The sequence below is a fragment of the Conger conger genome, chromosome 1, assembly GCF_963514075.1.
Source record: "Conger conger chromosome 1, fConCon1.1, whole genome shotgun sequence".
Taxonomy (NCBI): Eukaryota; Metazoa; Chordata; class Actinopteri; order Anguilliformes; family Congridae; genus Conger; species Conger conger.
The window spans coordinates 56,822,201-56,849,858 of NC_083760.1; the positions used below are offsets into that span (position 1 = coordinate 56,822,201).

Genomic DNA, 27,658 nt, shown 5'->3' on the forward strand with positions numbered 1-27,658 from the left:
AAACTTTCCAGTCAAGCAGCCCACAAGTTAACGTTTCTCATCTTTGACTTGGAGAATAAATATCGGCCTACTTGTGGTCAAACAAACTTCAGTAACTAGTTTTAGCCCTTGCTATGAAAAGAAAAATCGTACTCTCTATTTACATATTTATATTACGCTTGATACCTAAATCCACATGGATTTTTTTCAGATTTTTTACTACTTGTTGCACTGTGCTCCCACCCTTATTTTGATATAAATATGGAACAGTTGTATTTGCAGTATTTATAGTAATACATGTTAATATTGCGTGTGATTTACCTCTTTATGTAGTTTTGTGTCGTTCACACATGTTCACAAGAGCAGCATCTGCTGTGTTCGCTTAGGGCTTTTCTCAACGGCTGCGGCATTGAGCAACAGCTTGCTTTTAGTTTGTTAATCAGACCGGAGGCACGTACGCGTACGTGTGACCATTGGCTGAGCCGCATCGCGTCAGGCTCCGAATGCAGCCTTGCCGTTTCCCTACCGGGAAGCACCGGAATGCCGAGGGCTCTGTCCGTTGTGGGAAGTGACGGGCTTTTGTTTGAGTGTCTTGTTTTCTCTGCCCCTCACTCATAAACCCCGGCAGCCTGGTTATCCATTCCCCCAGGGGGTGGAGAGCCGAGGAACGGGGGGGGGCTGCGCAGCGCAAGTGTCTGCATGCGTGCGCGCGTGTGTGTGCGGGAGAGAGAGCGAGGTGTGCGCGTGGCTCACAAGAGACTGCGTGGGTGTGTGTGAAGGTTGCCTTGGGAATCGCGCTCCTGTCCCTTTAAGAGGCGGGGCCCGACATGTGTATTGGTATTTTCCAGGCAAGGGAGGACGGGAGAGCTGGTGGTGGTTTTGGAATGAAATCCAGGACTAGGGAGAGAACGCTCAGTGAGAGAGGGAGCGGGAGAGGGAGAGAGAGGGAGAGAGAAAAGCTCACAGCGCTGTGTTCTGAAAAAAGCTGAGCAGACAACACAAGTTGTTGCGGTCAGAGGAGAAGACAGAAGGGAAGAAAAAGAGAAGAAGCGGACGTCTGTCAGTCAGTGCCAGGCATGGCCATGTACGACCCTGCCAGCCTACCTCCCAATGCTGAGGAGCAGGACTTTGTCCAGGCGTATGAGAACGTCAGGGAAAAGTATAAAGGTAAATGTCCTAGACTGAACCGTATCCTTCAGCTCCTTCTGCCTAGTTCTCTATTAAGGGCCGGTATGCTTCTGGCTGTGTGTTTGAAGTGACCTAGGGGGGCGGTGCATGTGTGTGTGGGCATGTGTGAGTGTGTGGATGTGTGCGTGTGTATTTAGTGGTGGTGTTGATGTGTGGGTGGGAGTCCCTTAGTGCTGACTGTAGTTAAATAGTTCCACATTGACTGGCACATATGTTTGCTATCACCGTATAGCGCAGATGTTGTTGAAGTAAAGACAACGTCCTTCAGCAAGTCCTTGTAAATATGTATTTTGACATTATCTGTTGATGAGCGTACTGGCTGTATGACAGTATTAATGGTACTGTAACGTTTTTTTGTGAGTAAAGGTGGGAGCACATGCAGACGACTCTCTGTTTTAGGATACTTGGCCTAACAAGAAAGTTTGAATAGCCATCTGCCAAGTTTGTATAGCTGTTCCCTGAAATGACCTCTTTACTGCTAGGCACTCACTGGTCCAGAATCACGTCTGGATACTTCTGAAATGCCTTGGTCGCTCTTGTTTTCACATTTAGCATTATCCATTTAGCGTCACAACTGTTATTCACTGCACACCACGCATGTGATGTCACATGAAGAAGTCAATGGTGTCCGTACAAATCCTCAGGGTATTTACTTTTTGATAGTATTTCCGGATGCCAAGCATTGAGCATCAACTGCAATAATCGGATGCTATTTAAGTACACTCCTTTTATGTATTAACACTGAATCGAGCATGGATGGGCATCAGTCGGGTATTTCGGTGTTGGAATCGTCTCTGGGAATTGCAGGACACTGTCCCAAACAGGGCTGTTAATAGATGCATTTGGAAGACTGAACACATTTGTGTTCATTCATAGTCTCTGGACAGTTGTCCTGATGCTTCTCTCTCTCTCACACACGCACACTTTCTCTCTCTCTCTCAGTTTCTTGCTCTGTCTCACTCTCATCGGCCACTCGGCCGAACGCCAGCTGATCATCCGAAAGATGGCGAGTTGAAGCATCTTCTAAAAATATCGGCCCAGTTTGTTTGTCCTGTCGGGGGACCCACAGTTTGCGCTGGATCACAGCGGCCTGCAGTGATGTCTGGTGGGGAGAGGAGTCTGGAGTTTATGGGTAGGGAGACATAGCTGGAGCTTATGCAGGAGATGCTGGTGTCTCTACTCAGGCTAACATGCCTCCGGGAGCTGCGGACCTTATAAAGGCAAAGGGGCCTTGCTGGCGTGAGAAAACATCTCTCTCTCTCATTCTGTGTTTTGTCTTTTCTGTCTCTGTGTTTGACAACTCTGTTCCCCGGCTATTTCAGGAGTCTTGCACAGGTGGCAGGAACCATGCAAACTTTACTAGCTCAGGTAACGTTGATTGAGTGTGCAGTGGGACATACATACAGCAGAGAAGAGAGAGAGAAGATACAGGCATTGCTAAATGATTGGAGTGGCCATATTAGGCACAAATGACCTTCTCAATCAGATGTGGAAGTTTTTAAGCTTTAGTTAACTTGAGAGTGTTTTGAGAGCAACATGTTTCTGTTTTAACCCCTGTAGAATTCTCTGAAGGTATGCTGTATGTATGTGTATGTCTTGTTACAACTAGTTCCCAAATATTTTTTGGTGAACTTTGCCGTTTTATTAAAGCCCCCCCCCCCCCCCCCAGACACACATCCTGTGCTGTGCCTCTTTTCTTCACCTCACACCACCGCACCCCTCCATCCCCTCGTTGTTTCATTGCACCCCCCCATTGCACTTTGAGAAGCACCAAGATAGTTGATCGACCAGATTGACCAGTAAACATACTGTAGCAACCCACCTTTTTAGTATGTCAAACAAGCATCTTGAGTCCAGTGGGACTGTTTGTCAATCTGCATCTTCATTAAAGACAAGCTGAAATCGAAGTTAGAACAACACTAGCATCCGGGATATGATGTATACACGAGTGAAACAAATGTTTGGAGGGCGGGGAGCCTATGGCTCTGGGGGGAAGAATATGTGCTGCTGCATGAAAGGGTATTGATTGGAGGGGAACTTGACAGACATTTGATCTACATACATGCCCACTGGTACACGATGACATAAAATCTAAATTCAAATTGTTTTCCAGGAAGTGGATGAAAAAAAGCTCTGTGTCAAAGTGCACAAGTATTGCAATTTCATTGCTTTTATGTGTTCGTACGGTTATGAAGAATTGACTAAATTTGGTATGGCCCTGCTGTTGCTTGGTTACTTGGAACTGTGTTCAATGAGACATTGAGATATTCTGGCCTAGGAGTTCTGTATGTACAATATGAGCAGGCTTTGCGCTGCATCATGGTCTGGCAGCAACTCTGTACTGTATCTCCTGATTGGTCACAATGCCAGATGGCATTGTCTGTTAAGAGCATGAGCTATGTTCCTCTGCTGTCTCCTTTTCCATGCATCCATTGTTCCAGTGACGCTCAGTGACTCTCCTGTCTATGCGATGGCCTTGGAGGATGAGCGTGAATGCAAGGCTATTGAACAGTGCTGCATTTCTATGCTTCTGTACCGTGTAAGAGCAGAAACCTTGTCTCAAATAAACCCCAGGTCTTCTGGAATCTACTATAGCCGGTTTTTATTGCTGTGTTCTTTGGAACCAGAAGCCTTCAGTCAAGCCTGCAGTACATCTATTAGTGCATCTGCAATAAACCTCTGCGATTGCTGCAAGGCTAAACATGGCTTATTCTGACTATATTCCCTCAAAATTAATGTTTTGGTTGTTGTTGAATTGTCAGTTGCCTCACGTACATAATAGCACTTTATCTATCAGAATTGATTGTATTTAATGTATTTAACTTTCTTTTGTTTTACTGTAATATTGATCAGTACTAAGGAAATTATATTAAGTGTTGCTTAATATTTGCTTTTATAGTGTATTGGTTCTATTAGGTTCGTACGTTATGTCTGTCGTTTTACAATTGCTGTTCTCACTTGGGTGGCATTTCCCTTAATGGCTTCATATGTTGCTTTGGACAAACGTTCCTGCCAGTTGAATTTAAATGTAAATGTAAATGTACTGTAAAATGCAAATACCCACCAGCTGTCCATGCATTACACCAATAAATCTGCTTTCATTTCCATGCTGTAGTAAGTAAAACACATTGGTCATATTGAAAAGATGGAACTTTCATCGTCGAAAAGGGGAACACCTTTTGGCGAATTCCTCAGTATTTTCAGTCAGATACAGAAAGGGCAGTTTTCCTGCATGCATGTGTCATCATGGATGTATGCCTGAAAGCTGTATTTCGAAATGTTAGCAATGCTGTGGTCATACTCCAATAAAACAGCAACACAAATAAAAGTTTTTCTTTTCATCTTCAGAGACACATAATGTATTGTATTTATTTATTTTTTGTGGGCGGCTGTGATAACATCAGGAGAACGATTAGGGTTGGGTCTCGGCATGCGTTCCGTGGAACCCTTAAGCCTCTGCTATCAGACAGCTGTGGCCTGTCTTGTATTGTCGCTCCCATGCTGACACAGACCTAATACATAAATCTAGTGAAGGACTGTGAGTCTAAGCACAATACACAGGTGCCATAGAGCGACAAGACTCATTTTCTGTTAATCTCTGCCGAGAGGCCTTGCACCCACACATTAGTTATTTCATTTTTAAATATTAAATTCAGATTTGTTTGGTGACACAGACTATGCGTTCCAAGAACACATTCACAAATCGATCGGACACAGTGGGTGGGCTCCTTCCTTGCACTCCTTCGTGACTGGCTGCTGGTGGTGGAGCGTCTGGTCCCCTCCAAACCTGTTCTCTGGACGGCAGCTATACAATGCAGTCATGTTATACGCTCCGCTTCGCGCCGCCCAAAATACCACACGCGAATATAGCCTGGCCTTTTTTGGAGAGCCGTTTAGAGGGTTATTCGGAGTTCGGGGCAGACTTGATTGTCTGACCGCCGAGAAATTTAAATACCAGATTATTTTTGGATATTGCACCAAATAAGCCGTGACACTTTGATTAACAAGAACGAGTCTGGTACAGCAATGGAAAATGGTTTCCCTAATGTCCAAAGTATATACAGTATACATTCCCCTCCAGATGAGAATTGAGTAGGGTATGCTGATTACAGTATTTGCACATGCTGTTACCCATGAGGCTTTGCACGCCGGCCGTGTAGACAAAGACTGTTTCATTCAGTCTTTTGAGTACAGTGTGATATCCATGGTCATGGGCCACCAGTACATAAACATAGAAATTTCCTGGGAGTGAGGAGGCTGTTGACTAGAATAAAAGCATGAAAACTATCTTCTTGGCTTTTTTGTCAAAATGTGGGTTCTATTTGCTAAAAATGGAAAATATTTGCACGGTCAATTGAAAGGATTACCGCTGTTTGCAATTAGGGAAGATAAGAACCCTTAAAGACTGTTTTAAGGTTTGACCAAGTCCTTGTATGGTGTGTCCCACAATCCCAAAGAAATGGACAAAAAGCCCTGATATTGAGGCATTGTGCAGCTTTGAATAGCTCTATTAAATGTAAATAAAACTTGTGTGAAGAACACTGACTTTGGTGAAGAAGTGTATTGTGCATTTCATGGATATATAGTTTTCGTATGTATATTGATAATGTAATGTATAATAGGGTTGCTATGTATGCACTGATTGTGTCCTCTCACCTAAGTAATAATTAGATCATTAATGCTATTCTGTGGCAGAAAATATATATGTCCCCACAGTGGTATAGTTAGAACAGTTTTATTTAGAGTTAGATTCAACTTATTTTTTAAAGCAACATTTTTGTCATTGACATTCTTAAAATGCTTGACTTTTTGCTGCCCCTGAAATGTAAGCAAATCATGAAATGGTATGGTCACACAAGCAGCAATATTCCATCAGAGATGCAAATCTGGATTATTCACTGAAAACAGTTTAGCGGTAGTTCTGTAGATTCAGCACTGTCATAGACATAGTGTTTGAAATACTGTAATGGAAATGGTCAAAGTAAAGTATTCTAAGCTCAGTATTCTAAGAGGACATACTGTGGGTGTATAAATAGCACACTGGCGCTAGAGAACGATTAATGACAGAGAAAGATTTTGACTGCATGTAATTGCTTGCCGGGATTTATAGTAGTCAGGAATGGCTCATTCCAGAGCGCTTCAAGACCATACCTGTCATGGTCATAGATTCTTTCTGTATGCTGTACTTTCCAACTCATTATGCAAGTAATGGTTGTCTCAGATGTCTAAAAATACATGTATTTATATATTGTTTTGTTACTGTATTTTGGGAGTGTAATGATTTTTCTGTATTAATATTATAGCATTGTTAATATAGATTTGGGCAATAGCCTGTTCTGATCATTATAATGTATGTATGCTGTGGATTTAAACGTAATGTGTATTGAATATAAATTCAGGGGAAAATACTGTTCACTAAATTAGTTTAGTAAGGGTTCTGTGGATCAGAAAGAATATTTCTTAATCCTGTACATACAGAGTTGGTGAGTTCAGCAGTCACTGAAACTACCTTGCCAAATTGGGGAAAAAAAAAAGAATCTGCATTATTAGTCAAAGTTAATGAGAAATGTGGATCCAATACAGGCCTGTGCCTTTTCTTAGGAACATTTTTTTAAAAGAGAGGAAATTTTGTCATCCTTATTTTTTCCCCGTTTCATTCAGACAAGGCAAAATCAGAGAAGGAAACAGATAGAGATGTGATCACAGTACCAAAAGTGCCTTGGCTTAAGGCTTGAGTTGGCCTCCCTACAGACTGTACCACAGTTGACCCCCCCCAACACTGCTCTTAATTGCATGTTTGCAGTTGTCACTGATTAGGGAATACCACTTTGTAGTGACGATATCAGATAATATCCTTATTAGTAAGAATTTTCAGACTTCAAACCAACCTTTGGGGGTGTTCTCCTTCACACCTTTTTTTTTACCGCATTAATATGCACAGATTATCCATGTCCAACAGACAGGTTCATCACAAGTAATAAAACAGATTGAAGACGTCCATCTGGATTAGCTACTATTCAAATTAGTACGAAACTGGGAGTATGTAGTTCAGTTGGCTTATGCGACTAGTTTTGATTTTGCACCAATGCATGGATACCTCATATCCTGTGTATTATCCATATTTTCCATTTAACCCTGAAGTCTGTAAGGAAGTCCTCATGTGTTTTGAACAACCTGGCCATTGTATTGTCTAATGAGATCTTCCCCCAAGGTTAGAGACATTGTCCACTTTTGTGTGTGTGTGTAACCTCTGTCTTTGAGTGTATAGCAATCTGCTCAGTTGTACTTAAATCCGACTGTAATGTTGGGTACGACTCGAGCATATGATTCTGCAGAAAGCTGAGCGGAATTGAGCATGGAAAGCTGGCAGCCATGTTGATCTAGTCTGAATTCAGGCTGGAGACTCTGTGAACAGTATCTTCTTTGAACAGTATCAATTCTGTTTGAAGTATGAAAATTGTTTGAGGCATGATATTTTTTTCTCCAGAGATAGCTGTGTTATTTACTTGCACTTGCATGAGATGTGATAGCTGTGGTTGGAAGTGATATAAAAGCTGATGGATGAGTCATATGAATCAGCAGACTGTTTTGGTCCTGTTTGAGTAAATATTGAATTGTTTAACACACTTTTAGTCCTTCAACAGTATTTGCTGCTCTGCAAAACCAGTTGTCACTGGTCAATTTAAAGTCAGTTCACACCTCTTGGAAGTCTTGTATTTTTATTATTGCAGTTGGATCAAACAGTTTATCAAAAATTATGCAACAATATCAACTTATAAAAAAAAAAAAAAAAAAATTCTGTTCAGACTGTCAACAATGTTCTCAGTTTCTGAAGGTCATATTGTACAGCTTAGCCTATGAAACACTAATACTCTGGCTAAAAGGGTTCATGCCTACATCGTCCACTTAAATTGGCAGGTAATACTTTATCATTTTAAATATGTATTACCCTGCAGTGGAGACCCTATACTAACTATGTGTCTTTGTTCTGTTTTGTTCTGTTGCAGGTAAGCCCGAGTTCCTTTCTCAGTGCTGTGTTCCTGTATGACTGCTGAAAACTCCATTACCCAGGCGCTAAACCCACAGGAAGGACTGAGGAGCGCTGAAGGAGGCCTAACATGGTCATTGACTGCCTGTTTGTGTCTCAGTCTCACCCCCCTGCTGTGATCCGCTTCTATCATCTCCTCACAGAGGAAACGGGGCACGACTCTCAGAGGGCACCAGGGCAAAGGCCGGGTGAATCACGGAAAGTTCTGGCGATAGAGAAGAAAGAGGGGACTTGTGACTTTTTTAGGGGACATTTTAATAAATCCAGTCACTGCCAGCTATGGATTTGGAGCCGGTCCCAGCAGGCTGTCAAATGCAGGCAGGGAAAGTCTCTGTAATGGAATTTCACTGCAAATACCCCAGAACTTTTCTGAGGCTTGCGGTGAAGGAGGCAAATGAGCTGTATCAGAGTCGGGCTGGTCCGCTATGGTCTCACTGGTACGGGGTGACCCGAAGTCTGAGGTCATAGGACAAAGGTTACATGTAGTGGAGATTCAGTTGATAACGGGAGGGCCTGCAAATGAGTCTGGGATTAATCTGGTTTACCGCGAGTGCGGAAGGTATGCTTCATTAATTCTTCAGTAGATTGTCTGCGATGGCTGTGTTGCCGTGGGACCCAGTAGCTGCTGTACAGCTGAAATCCTCTCCACGCTTTGTTTGTGCTCTGCTAGACCAGACTGCTGGTATAGCATTTTTTCAGCACTATGGGGGGAAACGTTTATGCGCTGCAGATAAAATGTTAGCTCAGGATAGACCACAGAGTATTTCGAAGGGTTTCTGTGATACTAGCATTCAGAACCCGCAGGGTAAGTGCTCTGTGAAAGGCTGTTTGGAGGCCTGAATTCTTCCTCGGGGGAGTGGTCTTGTCCTCTTAAAGCTGGATTGTCGTCATCAATCGTGGCTTCTTGGGCTCATTATTGCGAAAGCCCGATGAGGTCACTTCTGTGCATTGCACAGAAATTAATTCACTCACTCTCATTGAGGCTGAATGGGGTTTTAGGGGTCGGACATCTGGTCAGGTGGTGAGACGTGTATGAGACAGATGTTCGCTCTGGGGCTCTGTGGAACAGGTACCCCCGAGAGCAGGTTTGAGACAAGGGAGCTACCAGGCTTTACAGTCTTTTCCTCTTTATGTGCCAACTGCCCACTGTCTTTCTGCACACAGACCGTTACCGTCTCCTTAGACTGCTAATACACCCACCGAGTGGCTGTGTGCAGGCTGAATTGGCTTTCAAGGGACTGTTGACGATGGTCCTGCTGAGATTTTATTCCAGTCTGTCAAATCAGACTACTTGATCCCGAGTACTTTGGCTCTTACACCTAAATAGGTGTAATGCTGCATGTCCACACATGCACGCACACGCATGCATGCGCAAGGATAGAAACTCTGTGTTTGAAGAAACCTGGACAAATTGTGCACGGCAATATACCCTGCTACATGGGTACAGTAGCCACAGAAAAAACATACTGTCTTTCTTCCAATACCAGACAGTCGTCCTACTGGCTTTGTGGTCAGGTTTGTCCTGTTGTTACTGTACATTACGAGTGGCTGTTGGGTGTCTGTTAAGGTGCTAATCCAGAGTGTAGGTGGGCCCCATACTTTTGGTTTTGAAGGAGGAATATGCCAGTACCTGCTGTAGCTTGTTTTATTTGCTGTAGCATCACCTAGGGAGAGAGGTCAATCCACTGATTAATTGAGTGCCCACATTCTGCTTTCCGAATGCTGCATGAAAAACACATTCTTCCAGCTAATGTCTGAGAGGGCACTGATTGTGGAGAGAGGTGTGAACAGAAGCAGCGACTTGACATCAGAAATAGAGTGTTGTCTCCCATGGTCTGGGCCTCGAGACCTCTGAAGACCACACAATGTGGCCTCAGTCTGTACCCTAAAAGTTTCGGCTTGGGTCTTGGGGAAAGATTGTGGTCTCAGACAAGACAAAGTTCTCTCTCTCCAGCACGCTCAAGATAATATTCATTCCACTGCTCCGCCACTAGTCTGTGCCATGACTTTAGGGATGCAGTTTTCACCTACGGCCCCCTAAACTGCACATAATGCAAGAAAATATGATCAGAAGTAATAACTTCTCTACTGCTGGCTATGCACTTGCTGTAGCTAATAAGCATTCCTACAAGTAACGTATTAATTCTCTTTTAAATATAACATTCAAGATTTCAAGAAGGCAAGTTTCTTCTGATGATGATGCAAGGTCCAGAAATTTCCACAAATACTATTAACACTACCCTTGTAAGTTATATTTATATGGCGTGATATTATTATACTGTAGCTGGGTAGTCATTCCATATTTAACAAATGTGTTAATAGCTCATCTGGCGCTCTGTTTGCCTTTATTAGTATCAAATGCATGTTTCATTAGTGGCCTTTAGTCTCTTGACCATTCTGAATTCAGCACTAGCACCAGTGAGGCTAAGGAGGCCTGTGGTAAGCCCTGCTATGGACAAAAATTGTGACGTGCTATGCGCTTCAGTTTAAGAGAAGCAGTTTGTTTAGACAGGCCGGCAGTAAAAAGTGTTTTGTGTGCTGGTGTAAGGCAGGAGTAGTCACTGATTTATTGGAATAGCTGAATGCAGTTACGATGTGTCTGTGTATTTCCTCTTGGAGGTGTGTGAGATCTGGGTGAGGGCTGTAGACATTTGACCAGACATCGCAGCCTGGTCCACTTCAACCAGAGGTGCGTAGGGTTAATTGGCCAGATTGCCTTCATGCTAGTTTTTGTGGTTGCCATATTTTTGTCTACTTAGGTGGTTAAGGTGGTGGTAAAAATGACCCTTTCAAGTGAAGAGGGTTTCTGGAACCAATTATTGTGGGGGAATTTGTATGATCACTGCTTGTAATAGCTTCCATTTTGCAAAATAGCCCAAGAATCCAGACTGAAGGAAGCATGTAAAACTAGGCCAGCGCAGGTTCACAGTCTTTTCTCATACACCTGTATCAGCACTACGAGGCCCTAGAGATCCTGCCTGGTAGGCCCTGGTTCTCTTTTGCATACTGCAGCAAGTAAGGACATGAATCAAAGGTGAGGGCCAGGACTGTGTTAGCGTAACGACTGACGGTCGTGTGTCTAGACATTGATCTTTGATTAGTTATCAGTTGCAGTCATGTGCCTGCAGGGTTTTTGCGGTTCCCTTTTGGTCTTTCCCGATTCATTATCAGATCCCACTGCTGAGGTCATTTATTTTGTCACTGATGTAATCTGTTTGCGCTGTCCTGCCACATCAGGCCATTTCAACATACAATCTGTTTACAACTGGATATTTGACTGAAGCTGATTAAGTACCAGTACTAATAATACTAAATTGCGTAGTGTTGTCAGTTAAAATGAAAATTATGGGACTGTTGATTGATGTCGCCTATTTGTACATTGATTTAAATATCTATGCCTTATATATTGGATGTTATATTTCTGAATGTCATTTGATCTGTTCCTTGGCTCTTTTCCTCCTGAGACTCCACTGATACTCAGAGATTGTTTTACAGGCATCTGTGCCTGGCCTGCTGCCGACATGCAGGGAAAGACATTTTTGTATCACGGCCACACCCTCCTCACACACGACGGCTTGAGCAAAGGGGAAAGGTCTCGAACACCAGTGCTGCAGTGCTGACCCCCCCCCAGTGTTTTTTGGAGACTGGAAAGGGTGGGGGCCTGTGTATTTTCGTCTTATCGACTTAAAATTTCCTTTACTTTGTTACACACTAAGACAAAATTTGTGCCAATGAGGTGAGACAGTTTTCACTTATTCCAAGATTTGATTAGCCAATGGGACAAGAAAACGTCACTTGTCGAGCAAACAGTACCTTAAAACGAGCTTATATTTTCTACTTGTGGAAAAAAAAAATCTTACAGTAAGTCTTATTACCAGACTAAAGTGCCTGTTAAGTTTGTAGTGTGTAGTTTGCATTTTCACAGCACTAGATACATCTGAAAGTGTTGACCGTGTTTTAGATCATTAGACAACCTGTTCCTCGAGTGCCAGTTGAAAAAGCAAGAATAGCCCATAATGTAATCTAATAATTGTTTAGAACCACTTGGTTGAGCCACATCATGCGCCGTATGCACACAGGGCAGATTCAATATTAAACAGTATTTGTAGTTGTGATTATGAGATGTGATTATGCACAGCTATGGCTTCATCAGTATTATTATTAGATACCTGTGTCATTTTTTAAATTGGTTTTGTTATTTATTGTCCATATCCCATCATTTATTTCAGTTGACCCATAGGTACCCTTGAATGCTTGAATCCTGTAATCCAAGTTTTGAAGTGCCAGACAAATGTGTTGTCAAGTACTGATATTTAGGACCTGTCAGTTAATACAGGCAGTCTCAGGGTGATTGTCACTCAGAAACGGGAGGTCTGGTGGGAAATGGTGCATTCTGGGTGAGAGGAATGAGAGGAATGGGTTTGAGATCTTCCTGTGAAAATGATGTCACAGGGGGAGCGGGTAGGAATGGACCGGTGAGAAATGTGTTCCTATCGTGAGATTTCCATCACCAGGACACCTGCTGAAGTCCTCTTTATATAATCATTCTTCAGCACTGCTCTCATGTCAGCATGGGAATTGGTGGTGGAAAAGCTCAGAGGAAACTCTGGGAGTGAGGAAATATAGCAGGGGATTGATGTACAGTAATAGTATGGATTTGATTGATGAAGGCCGAGTGTGCTTATGATTATGCCCTTTGATAGAGGAATGCTTTTTTAAATCATTTATCTGAGATGAAAGTCTCTTTCTTATTTCTTTTTTCTCCCTCCTAGGGATAATTAAGCCACTGCTTTTGCTCTACGAGCTTTGCTTGATTGAATTGTGTCCACGATGTAGCGCAACCTGCTGTCTTCACACTCCCACACAATATTAAGCGCCAGTGGCTCGTGTGTTGGGAAATGTAGAAATGCAGCGTCTTGTGAAAGTGGGAAAGATCTGTGGTTCCAATATATTCCTCTTCTTTTGTCTTTCCGAGTCCATTTTCACTCCATTATCAGAGGATCTTGTACGGGGGGGAAATCTTTTGATTATACATTTCTGCACTGAAAGGTGTAAAAGGTGTTTCATTAAGATATGAAAGTATCTAGCTGGACAACATTTTGATCTTAGCTGTAAATCAAAGCTAAACTTTGGCCTGTCCAAGCTAACACTTTCACTGAGGTTAATATTTGTAATTTTTATTTCTACGAAAACTTATAACTTTATAATATTATGATGACGATTGCTATTGTTATCCAAATTGCAGTTGTATTCCTGTTCGGGGAATACAAATTACTTCCTGTAAGTCCTACAGGCAAACAGTACTTGAAATATTCTTTGAGATGTGTGCTTTAAGAGGCCTCAGCTTACGGTGTCTCTCTGTGGCTCAGAGCGGGTTGCTTACCCCAGCAGGGAGGCATTCTGAACAGCACTGTGGGGAACTCGAGCTGGCGTGCCTCGGTCAAACTGGGAGTGTCATTGCAGGTCACCAGGGTACAGCTGTTCCCGGTCTCAGTAGATCAGTGGCTGCCGGCCACCCTCCCACGAATCCCCCAACCAACCCACCCCCACCCCCTCCCCACGAGCCCCGCTCCCTGGAGGACCCTCAACCTGCCGTCTGGCAAACCGCACCATCCGACTGCTACATTCCGCTCCGTTAGCAGGGATTAGACCCGCTACACCGTGAGTCGCTAAGCACCAACCGGAGGTCTGAAGGCTAAAAATACTTCTCCCTTCCTTTGGGAGTTTAACTCCTCACATTGAGGAGAGCAGATGAAGACTTTTATGTGAGGTGCCATTTTATGTGAGAGTGCGGCGCTATACATGTCATGCATTTGTGCTGTGCGTCTACTTGCATTTTCTATCCGTGTGCTTGATACATGTATTTTTTAATGTACATTTATTTCAAAAAAGTTAAATGATGACTAATTGGACATTGGATCTGCTTATGCTGTACTATGAACTGCCCTTGGTATGCCTCTCTGTATCCTCATTCTCACATAACTGTGGTTTGATAAGTTTATTTTGTCTAAACATAAGGGAAGGTTCTCCTTGAGATAATTCACTGAACAGTGTTTCGGGTATTTGCTGAATACTCAAAGAGCATTTTACCTTGAAGCTTTTTAGCTGTCACAGGAAAGCTCCCTCACTCGTAGGAGTTTTGTTGATGATCGACTCTGTCAGTAATTAAAGAGGTAATTATGCATGTGTAAAGCATACTTAATCTATAGTAGAAGGCACAATGTCAGCAGGTCCACGTTTCAGTGAAAAGTACTGCACCTTGTGCAATGCTGAGCGTATTTAGTCTACATGAAGTAGGGTGGTCGGGTCCAGATATACTGTTCACCCCAGAGGCAGTGTGCATGGATATCTGTGCGTGTGTTTATAGCAAAGGAGAATTTAATAGATATCTCAAAGTTTACCTTTAATAGAGTCTCGAAGGAGATTTAATATCTCATTTCCTGCAGGAGCTGAGTGGGCTGGGATAGCCTGCAGGAGAATCCTCTCAAGGAGGGACGCCCCTATACCAGCTGCATTGGAGTTACATGAAGTGTTTTTTTACTTTAAACCTCAACCCTATACAGTACCAGACCTGGCTAAATCTATACCAGCCATAATAAAGCCAGCACGATATCAGACTGCGGACACTCAAATACCTCAATATCTCAAATACCATACAAAAGCCCGATGCTGAAATATGCACTACACCTGAAATAATATCAGAAATCACGATTGTGAAACTATCCCTTTATGGACAAAACTTAATGCAGGACATAGTTGTAACACCGTGCTAGTTTGATTGAATACCTCCTCAGTTTGACCTGTTATGCATTATGTCAGGTTTAATGTGCTGTAACTTTACTCCCCACTGTATTGTCAGTGGGCTATACAGTGGGCTGTACACAGTAAAATGTTCAGTGTTAAATCTACTCCTTACTGAGTACACTTGGTCCCAACTGGGCTAATATGTACATGGACATGTATGTTCAATATGACACTGGACATGCGCCTACAGTACTGTATGTAACCTGTGAGCAGAGAGTAGGAACTCAGATCTAAATGATCTTTATCAGTCACCTCGAATGCTTGTTACTTAAATGTCTTTAAAAACATTCATGCCCAGTTTTAATTATGTAGGTTCCACTTGTTAATATTATTTTAGAAATTGGGAATTATTTTCAAGTCAAAGTATCTCTGTAAACGTGGATAAAGTCAAGGCCGCCATGTTTATGTTTATTTTCCCTGACCGCCTCGGAAATAATAAACACTTTCCGTTTAACATTTTTGAGGAACTGTGAAAGCCTGATGGATGTTAGCGATGTGTTTGTCTGTCCTGTTTCTATGACCGCTTGAAGCAGAAGTGGAGACGAGTGTTTATTTCAGCACCTCTGGACCATGTTAAACGGCAAAGGCGAGGCTTGAGGACCAAGATAACAATCTTCCGGCCGCCCTCAGAACAGAACGTGAAGGCCTCTGTACACCCGCCCGCTCCGAATTCATTTTTAACGCGACTGTCGTGCCGTTCCGAAGTCCTGCGGCAGGGGTCTCGACGCACCCTTCTCCCGAAGGCCTCTCCTCCACCGTCATAAATCAAAATGCAGGCGTGCCCGTGTTTCTCAGAGTGTTTATTAATAGAAGGCTCGCGGTGACCCGGTTTGATTTCCGCTGCATTGAGCTCCGGGATCTCGCGCTCCTGCTGATTCACTGCAATGCTGTTTGCCGGCTTGGCGGAGAGAAACCTGCTGCTGTGGACCCAAAACGCCCCCCAGGGAGACGGGCCTGGCGAGGGCTAAGAGGGAGCGTGGTTTTCGGGCCTGTGTTTATGTCCAGGGCCCTCCTGGGGATTGTGTGCTCGTACTCTTTCTCAGTGCTTACTGACTGTAGTGACTGTAGTTTCTCAGTGCTTACTGACATTCATATACATTACGTACTTCATGTGTGTGTCTGTATCCAGGGCCTTTAGCAGCTCATTTTAACACTTAACACTTAATTTATTTTGTATTACATGGGTAATTGACCTGACGTGTGCTTGAGGATTCTCTGTGTCCTTCCTGGGATTCAGACCCATGAGCAAGCCAATTCTACTTCTGTACTATTGCACCTTAATGTTACATGGATAAAGTGTGATTCCTGAGGACTCCCATTGGGCTTAGTTGGTGAAGACAGTTTCTACTTTGAGGCTGCTCTGTGTAATCCTGCAAATTAGGATCTGGGCTATGCCATTAGGTAGCTATGACTGAGAGTCTGGAAGTGGGGTACAATTAGCTTCATCCGGCCGTGAGTCAAGTGGGTTTAACCAGCCAGCTCATTATGTTACCACTGTACTAGCTCATGCTGCTTCCCACGGGAGAGAAAAATGGAGTAAATGTTATTCAAAAACTGATAATGTGTTTGACAGTTATCTTTCACAAGTGCTATAAACCCTTTCATCTGATCTTTGGAAGGTTGAAGTACCCAGATCTCCCAGAAAGGTTTTATAATATGCAACCAACAATGCAACCCCACCTCAGAATGTGAACGTTTGTACCTTTACTTGCATAGTAGCAGACAGAAGTGGTTGTTAATTATTTTTAATCACATAGTCTAATAGAAACGGTCCAGCTCACTCCTCTGATGACGGCACGCATCATTATCCGAGTAGAAAAAAAACATCATTAGCCCGAACATCGCATTTCCTGAAGGGTTTCCGGATCCTTCTCTCCTCCCTCCTTACGGCTGCCTTGAGCACATGCTGCTGCCTGTTCTGCAGGCAGCCTGGGATCCCGCTGGATGGTCTGAGCACAGCCCCTAGTGGAGCATTGTCTTCATCACAAAAACAGCAGCGGGTAGAACGTGCATAAAACTACCTCCACAGCTTTGTCAGGAACACCGTGCAAGGGGCTGGTTTTGCAGAGACTTATCAGAATGGAAAGTTTAATGCACAAACACAGGTTATGATTTTATGTTTGTTCTGTGTTTGTAGAAATAGATTATGTTGTTCTCAATGATACAGCCACCCCTGCATTCTTCTCAAGAGGGAGTTAAAATGCCTCCTTCAACTCCAACTAAAGTACTGTAAGGGGCATTTCATTTGATGTGGTTGTGGTTAAAACATTATTCTTCCCTGAAATATTTGGATCGCTTTGGATAAAAGTAATGTAATATGTTTCAACTGAGCATTTCTGTACTGTTTAGCTCATACAGAGTGGTTGTGCTCACAGTAGCAGGTCTTTGGGTAATATCACAGAAATATAGGTGATATAAAGGATTACAAGGATTAGGCTACTATTTCTGACATGATTGCTTTTTGCTTGGGCTCTTGATTTTTTTCTGTAACTCTGTAATCTCATTCTCTAATCTTACTTCCTGTGTTTTCTTTTTTTGGTTTCTGTTTGTGTTTGTCGTAGAGCTGAGCACAGTTAATGAGTGGTTGTGAGCATGTCTATGTATGTCAGCTTGTGTGTGTGTGTACGTGTATGTGTGTGTGTATGTGTGTATGTGTATGTGTGTGTGTGCGTGTGTGTGTATGTGTGTGTGTGTGTATGTATGTATGTATGTGTATGTACGTGTGTGTATGTGTGTGGCAGGGGAAATGCGTAGGAAGTATGAGAAGCAGTCGTGTCCCTGATTATGCTGGAAGTCTGATTACATACCTAAAAATCCCAGCATTTCCCTTCCTGACCGCACTGTAGAAACGGTTAACCACAATACACCCACACTGTGTGTCTGTCTTTCTCCACTGGCTCGCTCCCTTCTGCACTCAACATTACATATTTGTAAGCAGTAAAACAGCCTGATGGTCTGACAGGAAGATGTTGCTGTGAAACATGCATCACATTCTAACCTGTATTAACCCTGCCGCAGGGAGTCCGCGGACCCTCCCTCTCTTCCATTATCAGGCTGATAATGAGCCTTAAATGTAGAGGGGAAAAGGTTTCCTCAGGCAGCGATAAAATCATTACCGCCACGGTCTTTGCCCCAGACCCTCTTCCTGGATCTTTTCCACAGATGTGGAATGTGAGGCGGTCGCTCAGCACCCCCTCCGGGGCCTGTGGGAGTGAACAGGGTTGGACTCCTGTTCCAGCACCTGGGCCCTGGTGCCTGTGGGTCTGTGGGCCGGGCCGACACCGCCCCTCTGAGGGTGCCACGCCCGTCCTCCCTGCATATTTAGATAGGTTCGGCCCGAGCCGAGCCGGTACTGTACGCACCGGTTTGGTACAGCTGCGTGACCCGAATCATCCAACGAGGGTCACCAAACGACTCGTTTCGCCAACTCATAACCGCTCCTTAGCACTGAGCACGTGCTCACTTTTAACGATCAAAACACCCAGAAAAAATCCTGACGTTTATTGAGGAATGGGATTGTTAAACAGGGGTTCCATGTCACATAAAATGACACGTCTTCCCTGAACTGCCATTCTCTGTTATTTTCCGCTGTTTTATTTGAAAAGTTAATCCATATAAAGCCTCGTGCTAAAAGTTTTTTGTGTGATTAAAAGATGAAAATATTTACATGTACTGGAAAAACTGCAGTATGTGCTAATTAGATGACCATTCCAATCAAAAAGTATTTGTAAGCATATTGAGACATATAAGCAAATTCAAAAAGGATCTGCATGTTTTCAATAGAAAGTAATTGTTCTTAAAGCTAATGTTGCTCATAAAACCTGTAAGTTATCAACTGAGGTCCCCAGAGTGAAATTGAGAAACCACGTTCGTAAATTTCTGCAATCAACATTGTTTTAATAAGGAGAGCCTGAAAGATTTTTGGCTTTTGTAGTTAATTATTCTTTACTGGAAATTCTTTCAGGCACTCCTAATCCTCTGCTGATGTTTGTTAAAAATGTAGATAAATTGCATATATTTTCACATTGCAATAGCAGAAAGCGATATTTAACGGGTTTCAGAGAATTAGTACTAGTTTAAAGGGTAGCCCTCATCTTTGGAATTCATGCTTACTTCACAGTGCATATCTTTTAAGAATAGCAACTTGTCTTCCACGGTTGCTGTGACTTTATGTGCAGTACTTTGTGCTGTTAGGTATCCAAACAAGCTCATTTTCAGCCTCGGTCAATCATATCTGCAGGAGCTTTAAAGAGAAAGTCTTGGCAGTAGTTCTTCACCTGCAGCCTACTTGGCATGAACTAGATTTCCATATCCTACATTTTGGGTGGAAATTGTTAGTGTGAAAATTGGGAAATGAAGTTGCAGTAAACAATGCCCTTATTGTGAAACATATTAAAACATAGTGGGTGTTTCTGAAGCCTACAGAACAGGGTTTCCCATTGGTCCATCACTGGTAATGAGAATTTTTTTGTTTATTCTACTGTAATCATAGTTGTAGTCCATGTAGACTCATCCACAAAGAGTTGCTGCCTAAAGTTGCAATGTTGAAATTCTATGTGATATGCTGTCATTGTACCTTTGAACAAGATACTTACCTGCTTTACTTCAGCATATTCGGTCGTATAAATGGAATAAAAAAGAGAGAGGTTCCTGGAAACAGACGTCTGAAATCTCAGCCAGCAGAGACAGAGCTGGTGCTTTGTGAATGCGCTGCAGCAGTTTAAAAAGGCGGCGTGGGCAGTTCTCCTCTAAGCTGGTACATTTTACAGGAGATTTGTGGCTCTGTGACCTCAGAGGGTTGGAATGTTTGTCAGGGGGTTCAGCGCACCACCAGACTGCTGCCCAGTCCAGCCACAGTCCAGTCGTCAGTGGGGGCAGTTGGGGCAGGTCCTAAGGGCAGCTCCCTTAGGACCCGGTCTTCAAATATTTATCAATTTTATCCCAATGCTTATTCAAATGAATTGTATTGAATTAATTGAATTACTTTCATTATGGGTGCCTAGGACTCAAGCATAAATGCTTGATTAATATAAAGAGCACAAGAACGATTACGTACTTTACCTTACATTACATTACCTTACATTAATGGCATTTGGCAGACGCTCTCATTATGAGCGATGTACAGTTGATTAGGCAAAGCAGGAGTCAATCCTTCCCTGGAGCAATGCAGGGTTAAAGACCTTGCTCAAGGGCCCAACGGCTGTGAGGGTCTTATTGTGGCTACAGCGGTGATTGAACCAATGACCTTGCGGGTCCCAGTCATGTACCTTAAGCACTACGCTACAGGCCACCACAAATGCCGTTAATGCTATTGACTGACTGTGTGTCTTTAGACTGAGGACATTTTGTCTAAATAACTGATGTGAGTGAATAGAGCTTAGTGGCTGTTGTGCTTGAAACACTATCATAGTCACAACAAATGTGAAAAAAATCAGCTGCTCATACTGTGATGGCATTCCAATGCGAGATGTCCGTGCTGTCTTTCCATTAACACGCCGTGTGTACCCTAAATGAACTCCCAGTTTTCCCCAAACCAGGAAGCCCGACCAGGAAGGGGCCTTTTATGGGCTGCCTGCCAGCACACTGCCTGTGTTATTAAATCAGATGAGAACAAAACCAGTGAGCTCACTGGCGTGTGGACAGGTCAGATGTGTACGTCATAGTCTGAGTCGAGTTGGCCTTTTCCTTCAGTTTTTGATCCACATAAAGGTGCATTGACTGGAGTTACAGTCTCAGCACTATGGCTACATATAATAATTTTTTCACTCTTATGATTTGGTGTGTCAAATTGGAAATGTTAATAAAATGAGAATTATGAAAATGGGTCAAATGATTTTGAAAGTTTGTCCATTGTTTTTGAGCTACAGTATATGTAAGTAATCATAAAACAGAAATTATCCATCGCTAGTGATTATATAACTTGTATGTATCTTGTATAATCGATAGTAGGCAAGGAAACTGACTCGGACACAGCCACAGTAGAGATAGATATTGAAAATGTCCAACCAAACACAATATCAGAGAGTTTTGCTCTCCCCATATAAACCTCTGAACCCCATATAAGCTTCTGCTTACACCTAAACCTTAGGCTTGAACAACTGTGGACTGCTAGAATACAAATGTTCTTCTGAGATTTTGGTATAGAGATCTGCTCCCGGCTGTATTGGTGGAAGTGACACTGTTGGCTGGGTTGAAGTACGGTAAATGCATCTACACATGCACGCGCACACACACACACACACACACACACATACATGCACACGTAATTGTTATCCCCTGGCCAGGATGCAGCTGTGAGCAGCTGGATTGTCTGGCGTCCAGGCATCTGGACACTGGAAAAACAGGGTGTGTTCCCTGTTGTCTTGCTGCTATGTGACAGCATGAGAGCTGACTTGTCTTTCAACTCAAGCCTTTTGAACCACTTGGAGGCAAAGTGACAAAATAAATTTAAGAATATTTGAAAGCTGCTGTATCTAGATCCATGGCTCGACCAACATTCACATTTATGCAAGTGACCCCTAGCAGAAAACCTACCATTTTCCTTTATCAGTAGCAACATATGCTTTTACATATTTAACTAAATTATTGTTTAACTTAAGTATACACTCACTGAGCACTTAAATATGTATTTACACTCAGTGAGCAATTTATTAGGTAGGCCTGTACACCAGCTTGTTAATGCAAATATTATCAGCCAATCATGTGGCAGCAACTAAATGCATAAAAGCATGCAGACGTGGTCAAGAGGTTCAGACCAAATGTCAGAATTGGGAAGAAATGTGATCTAAGTGACTTTGACCGTGGAATGATTGTTTGTGCCTGACAGGGTGGTTTGAGTATCTCAGAAACTGCGGATCTCCTGTGAGACTTTGCAGAGAATGATGCAAAAAACAAAAAACATCCAGAAGTTCTGCAGGCAGAAATGCCTTGTTAATGAGAGGTCAGAGGAGAAGGGCTAGACTGGTCGAAGCTGACAGGAAGGTGACAGTAACGCAAATAACCAAAAATTGCAACAGTGGTATGTAGAAGAGCATCTCTGAACATGCAAACACGTCAAACCTCTAAGTAGATCACATTGTTTCCCTATTTTGACATTTTAGCCTGCATTAAATATTTGCATTAACAAGCTGGTGTACAGGTCTGCCTGATAAAGTGGTCACTGAGTGTATACTATATATACTGTACAGTATACTGAAATGCTTTTAAGAATTTCTTTTTTTTAACCTCAGGTATCTTGTTCAGATGCCCTCAGCAGATTTCATTTGATACAGTTTGCACAGTAAATAAATACCTAACAATGACTTGTTAGGAATCAGTTTCCAAAATAATTCCAATAGGACATTTTTTGTGTATACTGTACACTAAAACACAATTATCACAAAAAATGTCATCACAAACTTCTAATTGTGTTAAGAGGATTAAGAGGATTTGTAGATTTTCAAATGCTTTTGTTGCAGAGATATTGATAGAAAACAATGCTCACAGTCAAAAATGACCCCAACCAGGCATCAATAATTTCTGTTCCGTTTCACTAAAGCTAGAGTTCAGCAGTTTGATCAGTCTTACGTGCTGACTAACCTCACAGACATAGATCAGTTAGTCATACTTCATTTTGGGAGGTATCTGTTGGCTAAGCAGTGATAGGCAATGTGATATCAGTCTTCAAAACATCCCGCTGTGAGACAACCAACATCTTACTGTGCTCACTGTGAACATTTAATCAAGGCGCTACCTTGTTTTTTATTCGTATCTGCCAGTAACACATTTACACATTTTAGATACACTGAAATACAGTGGAACCACAAAGTAACACGCCCCCGATAATGTGTATTTGGATACCGCGATTATTGCTTGGCTCTCATCCTCCACTGTCCAGTGTTGAAATTATTCTGTTGCAAAGAATTCTTGACTTCGCAAGGGCTCCACAGTGGGTGGCCAAAAACAGCCGATTCTAGATAATTTCTTTTGGAAGTAACTGCGTGTCATGCAGTTAACTGGTATGATAAAGATGTTTTTTATCGAAGTAAAACTTTCTATAACACATCCAGCATTGCTCCTTTTATATGGTAATTGGTGCTGCAGCATGTTGGTACTGTATTAGTATACCAAAGCAATGTCATTTCTATCAAGGTTTTATGTATGTTTATATTTGTCACGTGCACCATTTGTAATAATCGGTCTGTTTCTCAGATGTAACCTTATCTGTGAGTATGTGTGAGTATAAAGTTAAACATCCATTATATGCTTCATGGTTTTCTTATTGAAAATGAGTAAAGGAATATAAAGCTGGTGATAATAAGTGAAACCTTTTATTCACACAGTATCTCGAAGACCAATTGAAAAAAAGATATTTCATTAACCTCGCAATGACAACTCCGCATTTTATGTGGTGAAATTTTTTGGACCAACTTGCGTTGTAGAGGGGTTGTAGTTTATACAGAATGATCATGTTTAAGTACTGGGAAAATGAGCTCTTGCTTGGTCAGGGTGAAGGACAAACCATGCTGTGGTGGGCCTCAGTTTACAACCTTGCTACAACATAATGGCTTTATTGCGCTAGTGATAAGTGCACAAGGCGTTCACAAGGACTTCCATCAGCCATAAGCATCAGTAGTTTTCACTTTCTGTCCTCATATTATGGAAATAAAATGCTCCATAAAATAATTCCATAAAATATCCACTGCCATAAAATCATTCAAAGCTCATCTGGATGGTATTTTAGGTATAGGATACCATAAATTGAGAAACTTTTACTTTTAGCAGTCATAAAAACTACTTTATGACTGTTATGCTACAAGCTGTCACTCATGACTGTGATGCTTAGCACAACCATTACCTAATTTGCTTTTCTTGGGGAAAAAAAGAGATAGATCAATAATAAAAGGCTGTGCCAGCTTTTGATGATACATTTTGACAGGAAGATGAAACAATGACCTCAGCCCAGTCCTCCCCTGAAGGGCTGTGGGCTTATCAAAGCCAGAGCAGACTGAATAACAAGGCAAAGCCTCTGAACGCAGGTCGGGCTCTGCTGTGTTTAGATGAGGTTCTCTGCTTTTGGGAAGGTCTGTGAGTTCTTCCCAGTCAGTCTCGGACCCCTCCTTTCTTCGTCTGAAGCTTTTGAAAAGTCAATGACTAATTAGGTTTCCCGCACAAGAATCCTGGCCTTCATCCCATCCCAGGGTCAGAACAGGGCTTGGCTTTTATCCCACCCCCAGACACTTTCATGCCAGGGCACTCACAGAAGACAGAGGTTTTGTATTCCCCGTCCTCTTGATCCCTCTTTTGGGATGGATAGGCCACTCTGTGTGCCCTTTCTCCCCGACCAGCCCCCTCCTCTCCCCGTCCTTTTCCATGGAAGGTCTTGGTCTTGGGTGCCAGTTTGGATGGCATGCCCGGACAAGCCATCTGCATGTGAATAGGGACACCAGAATTCAACAGGGCGGGTGGAAGTCCAAGCCTCAAGGGCACAGGAACACGAGCATTTCCTCCAGAGATCCTTCCTGGATGATGAACATTTTGATTAATTAATTTTGGCAACAAACACTCATTGAAGACCCTTATTTCACCCACAAACTGTCCTTACTTGTTTACATCTTATGCCACACCTAAGAGGCCATGACTCCCAAATTGAACAATGTACAACATGTTTGTGTTATTTAAAATTCTAAATTCTATTAAAAAGCTTGTGCATGTCCATGCCATCAGTCCATATGTACTAATAGTATACATACTCAATATTGTATACGTACTCAATGTATACATACTCAGTTAGTACCTTACCGCAGTCATATTGCTAAGATATGCAGAAGAGGGAACAGCCATTTATGTACCACACTCAGCATGAGCCACAGTGTATTTGTGAATGAATCATAGATCTTAGTGTTTCTTTTCATCAACCAATCTAGGCACATAACTTCTGCGGAAAGACTTATCACTTGGTTAAGCCCATTTTAGGAGATCTTTAGAAATTGCTTGGTTATGCAGCATATGCTATTAGAGCTTTCAGCAATGAAGAGTCACTATCGAAATTCCAGGTTAGGTGCCAAGTTCGGAATACTATTTTACTATTACATGCTTTGGCTGTGATTGAGAGGTCTAGTCTGCAGCCATATTTGGGTTTGGCTGTACAATATTTACTGAATTCTGCCGAATCTGATTGAAATCAAACCAGTTGCTAAAATGACCACATATCTGTAAAATCATAACTTTTTTCCAGTGAGGATTAAACACACACATACATACACACAAATAAAAGAATACTATATCCAGTGCCTTTTGGAAGATTTTCGAGCTCTTGGTCTTGATTTATAAAACACTTGTCCTTAATTTTGACTGCCCAATGAGTACCAGTTTCCTTAAAGCAGTAAAATGTGAAAAATAAAACAGGCATTTGTTGACTGAATCCTGACCTTTATAACCTCTGGGGTGTGGCGTGATCTGGACAATGTAGCGCTACTCAAGGGGGACATATGTGGAATTTGAACTTGTGACCCTTGACCGCTTGGGCCTCAGTACGAGTGTGTTTTCAGTTTCACGGTCGAAGGGAACGTAAGCACCTTGGAGAGCAGCCACCACCGTGAGGACCTTGTTATGAGGACCGCGCGATGAGGACCGCGCTCGCCCTGTAGGGCCACCGATTCTGGATGTTCCTCACAGGAGCTGTGGTCCTGCGGTCTGCTTTGTGTTCGCTATAAATTCACTGCAGTGGCAGTCAGGGGGATGCACTCGACTTCTGGCTTGTTTCCTTCCGCACACATTGTTATACGGGCCGTGGGGGGTGCGTCGGAGGGGGGTTACTGTCTATGCAAGACGTCCAGACACTACCCCGGCCAAGTCAAACAGCCCCCAGATCAGCTCGGTCTGGAGTCCTCCAAGCACGCGTCTGTGTGCTGTACAAGGAACAGGAGCTCAGCCATGTGGTAGCATTTAGAAATTTCCAGTGCTTTTCAGTTGTTTCTCTTGTTATAATGCTGGATTCCAGCGTTATTAATCCTAACCACAGCGATAGATAGTTGGATCTTTTCTATGCATTCTAAATAACCCAAGCAAACATTCCACTGTGTGCATATCTTTATTGATAAGCCTTATTGTGTGATTATTTAGGCACCATTCAGCTGCTGTGGCTGCCATTGCTTCTGTTCTGACTTCATTCACACCTCTCTACAGGTGCATTGAAGAACCTTGGACCAATACGTAGTGTAGAAGGGCCAGACACAGCACAGGAACACAGTTAGGGTAGAGCAGTGAGGTTCTGTGCTGGTTATATAGGCAGGGACAGCTGGACGTCCTTCTCTGATTTGTTATCAGGGACACTGACAAGCTCTCTACAGAGTCAGCAGGGTCAGTGGAGCTGATGACATCATAAGTTCAGTGTAAGGCACTTTTGATTGGATGTTCAGAAGGGAGTCCAGTCGTGCTAACGCTTGCATTCCGAAAACCTTGATTTCACATGGCGTACTGCTATTGTTCCACGCCCATGGTTTTGTCACTGTATGTTGATTTATTGGTATGTTTGGTATTTTTATTGACATTCTAGCTCTCTAAACTGAGTTGGCAATTGTGTTGCTGGGGTTTGTGTATGGTAATTTGACTTTGGAATAAAATGGTGATAGCGATTTTGAAATGGAATTCTTTGCACTGCACAAAGAGCGTCTGTCACAAACACAATCATTATACAGAGAATAATCCAGAGAATAAATCAATATTTACAGATTTCATGGGTGGCTCAGTCTGATTGCAAAATATATCAATAAACTGCTTGTATTAAGGGTGTATTTCTGTGGTCAAATGATAAAGTTTATTAACTTTGATTTTGCTATAACTGAAATTAGAAACCAATAGAACGTCCTTATGAGTAGGCTGGATGTTGGAATACTGTAGGATTTACTGTATATTTCATGTATTGTAAACATGAGTCTGCTATTTGTATGATTAATCAGAATTGCATTGGATGAGAATGCTTGGTTAGTTGCTATTTTTTGTGTATTATTGTACAACTTCTAATGCTATCACTTGGTAAAGTACAATTCTTCTTCTTCTTATTATTATTATTATTGTAATAATAATAATAACTATTATTGTTATTATTATTAGTAGAAGTAGTACTGGTAGTAGTAGTATTAATGTTATTATTTTAAGTATAATGTAGACATAAAGATTCTTAAAACCTAATGTGTTTAAGTGGAAGTTTGATCTATGCTGTCCGTGAGATCAGACCAGAGGTTGCTGAGAAAAATGTTGAGAATGTGTTTGCCTTTCCTCTACTTCCCTGGGATAATGCGGGCTTTATAACACAGCTCCAAACGCCCCCAAGGGAATCTCTGAGCATGTCCCCAGTCTCAACACTGATGCATTTATGTTCTTTATACTGCTTTATATATTAACAGACTGCTTTTCACTGCTAATACCCGCTAATTCACAGCTTATCAATTATCTGCTTCCAGGAAACTATTCTGTTAAAAAAAACAGGATGTTGTCTGTTGTCAACAGGAACATTCCATTACATTATGACATTACATGTTATTTGGCTGACGCTTTTATCCAAAGCGACTTACAGTTGATTAGACTAAGCAGGAGACAGTCTCCCCTGGAGCAATGTGGGGTTAACAGCTTTGCTTTGCATTCCGACACATATGCATT

The 27,658-nt window shown here is 42.4% G+C and overlaps 1 protein-coding gene across 6 annotated transcripts in view; it reads left to right on the forward strand.

The window, feature by feature from the left end:
* Positions 1-27,658, forward strand: part of LOC133122821 (plectin-like) — a 190,058-nt gene that overhangs the window by 30,843 nt on the left and 131,557 nt on the right. For 2 of the 6 annotated variants that reach the window (XM_061233142.1, XM_061233151.1), the window contains exon 1: positions 864-1,146. The exons of the other annotated variants lie outside the window; for them this stretch is intronic. In XM_061233142.1, the coding sequence (XP_061089126.1) occupies positions 1,056-1,146 (91 nt within the window). In that variant the 5' untranslated portion in view covers positions 864-1,055. Of the gene's footprint in view, positions 1-863; positions 1,147-27,658 lie in introns of those variants that run through there. 6 annotated transcript variants of the gene reach the window in all.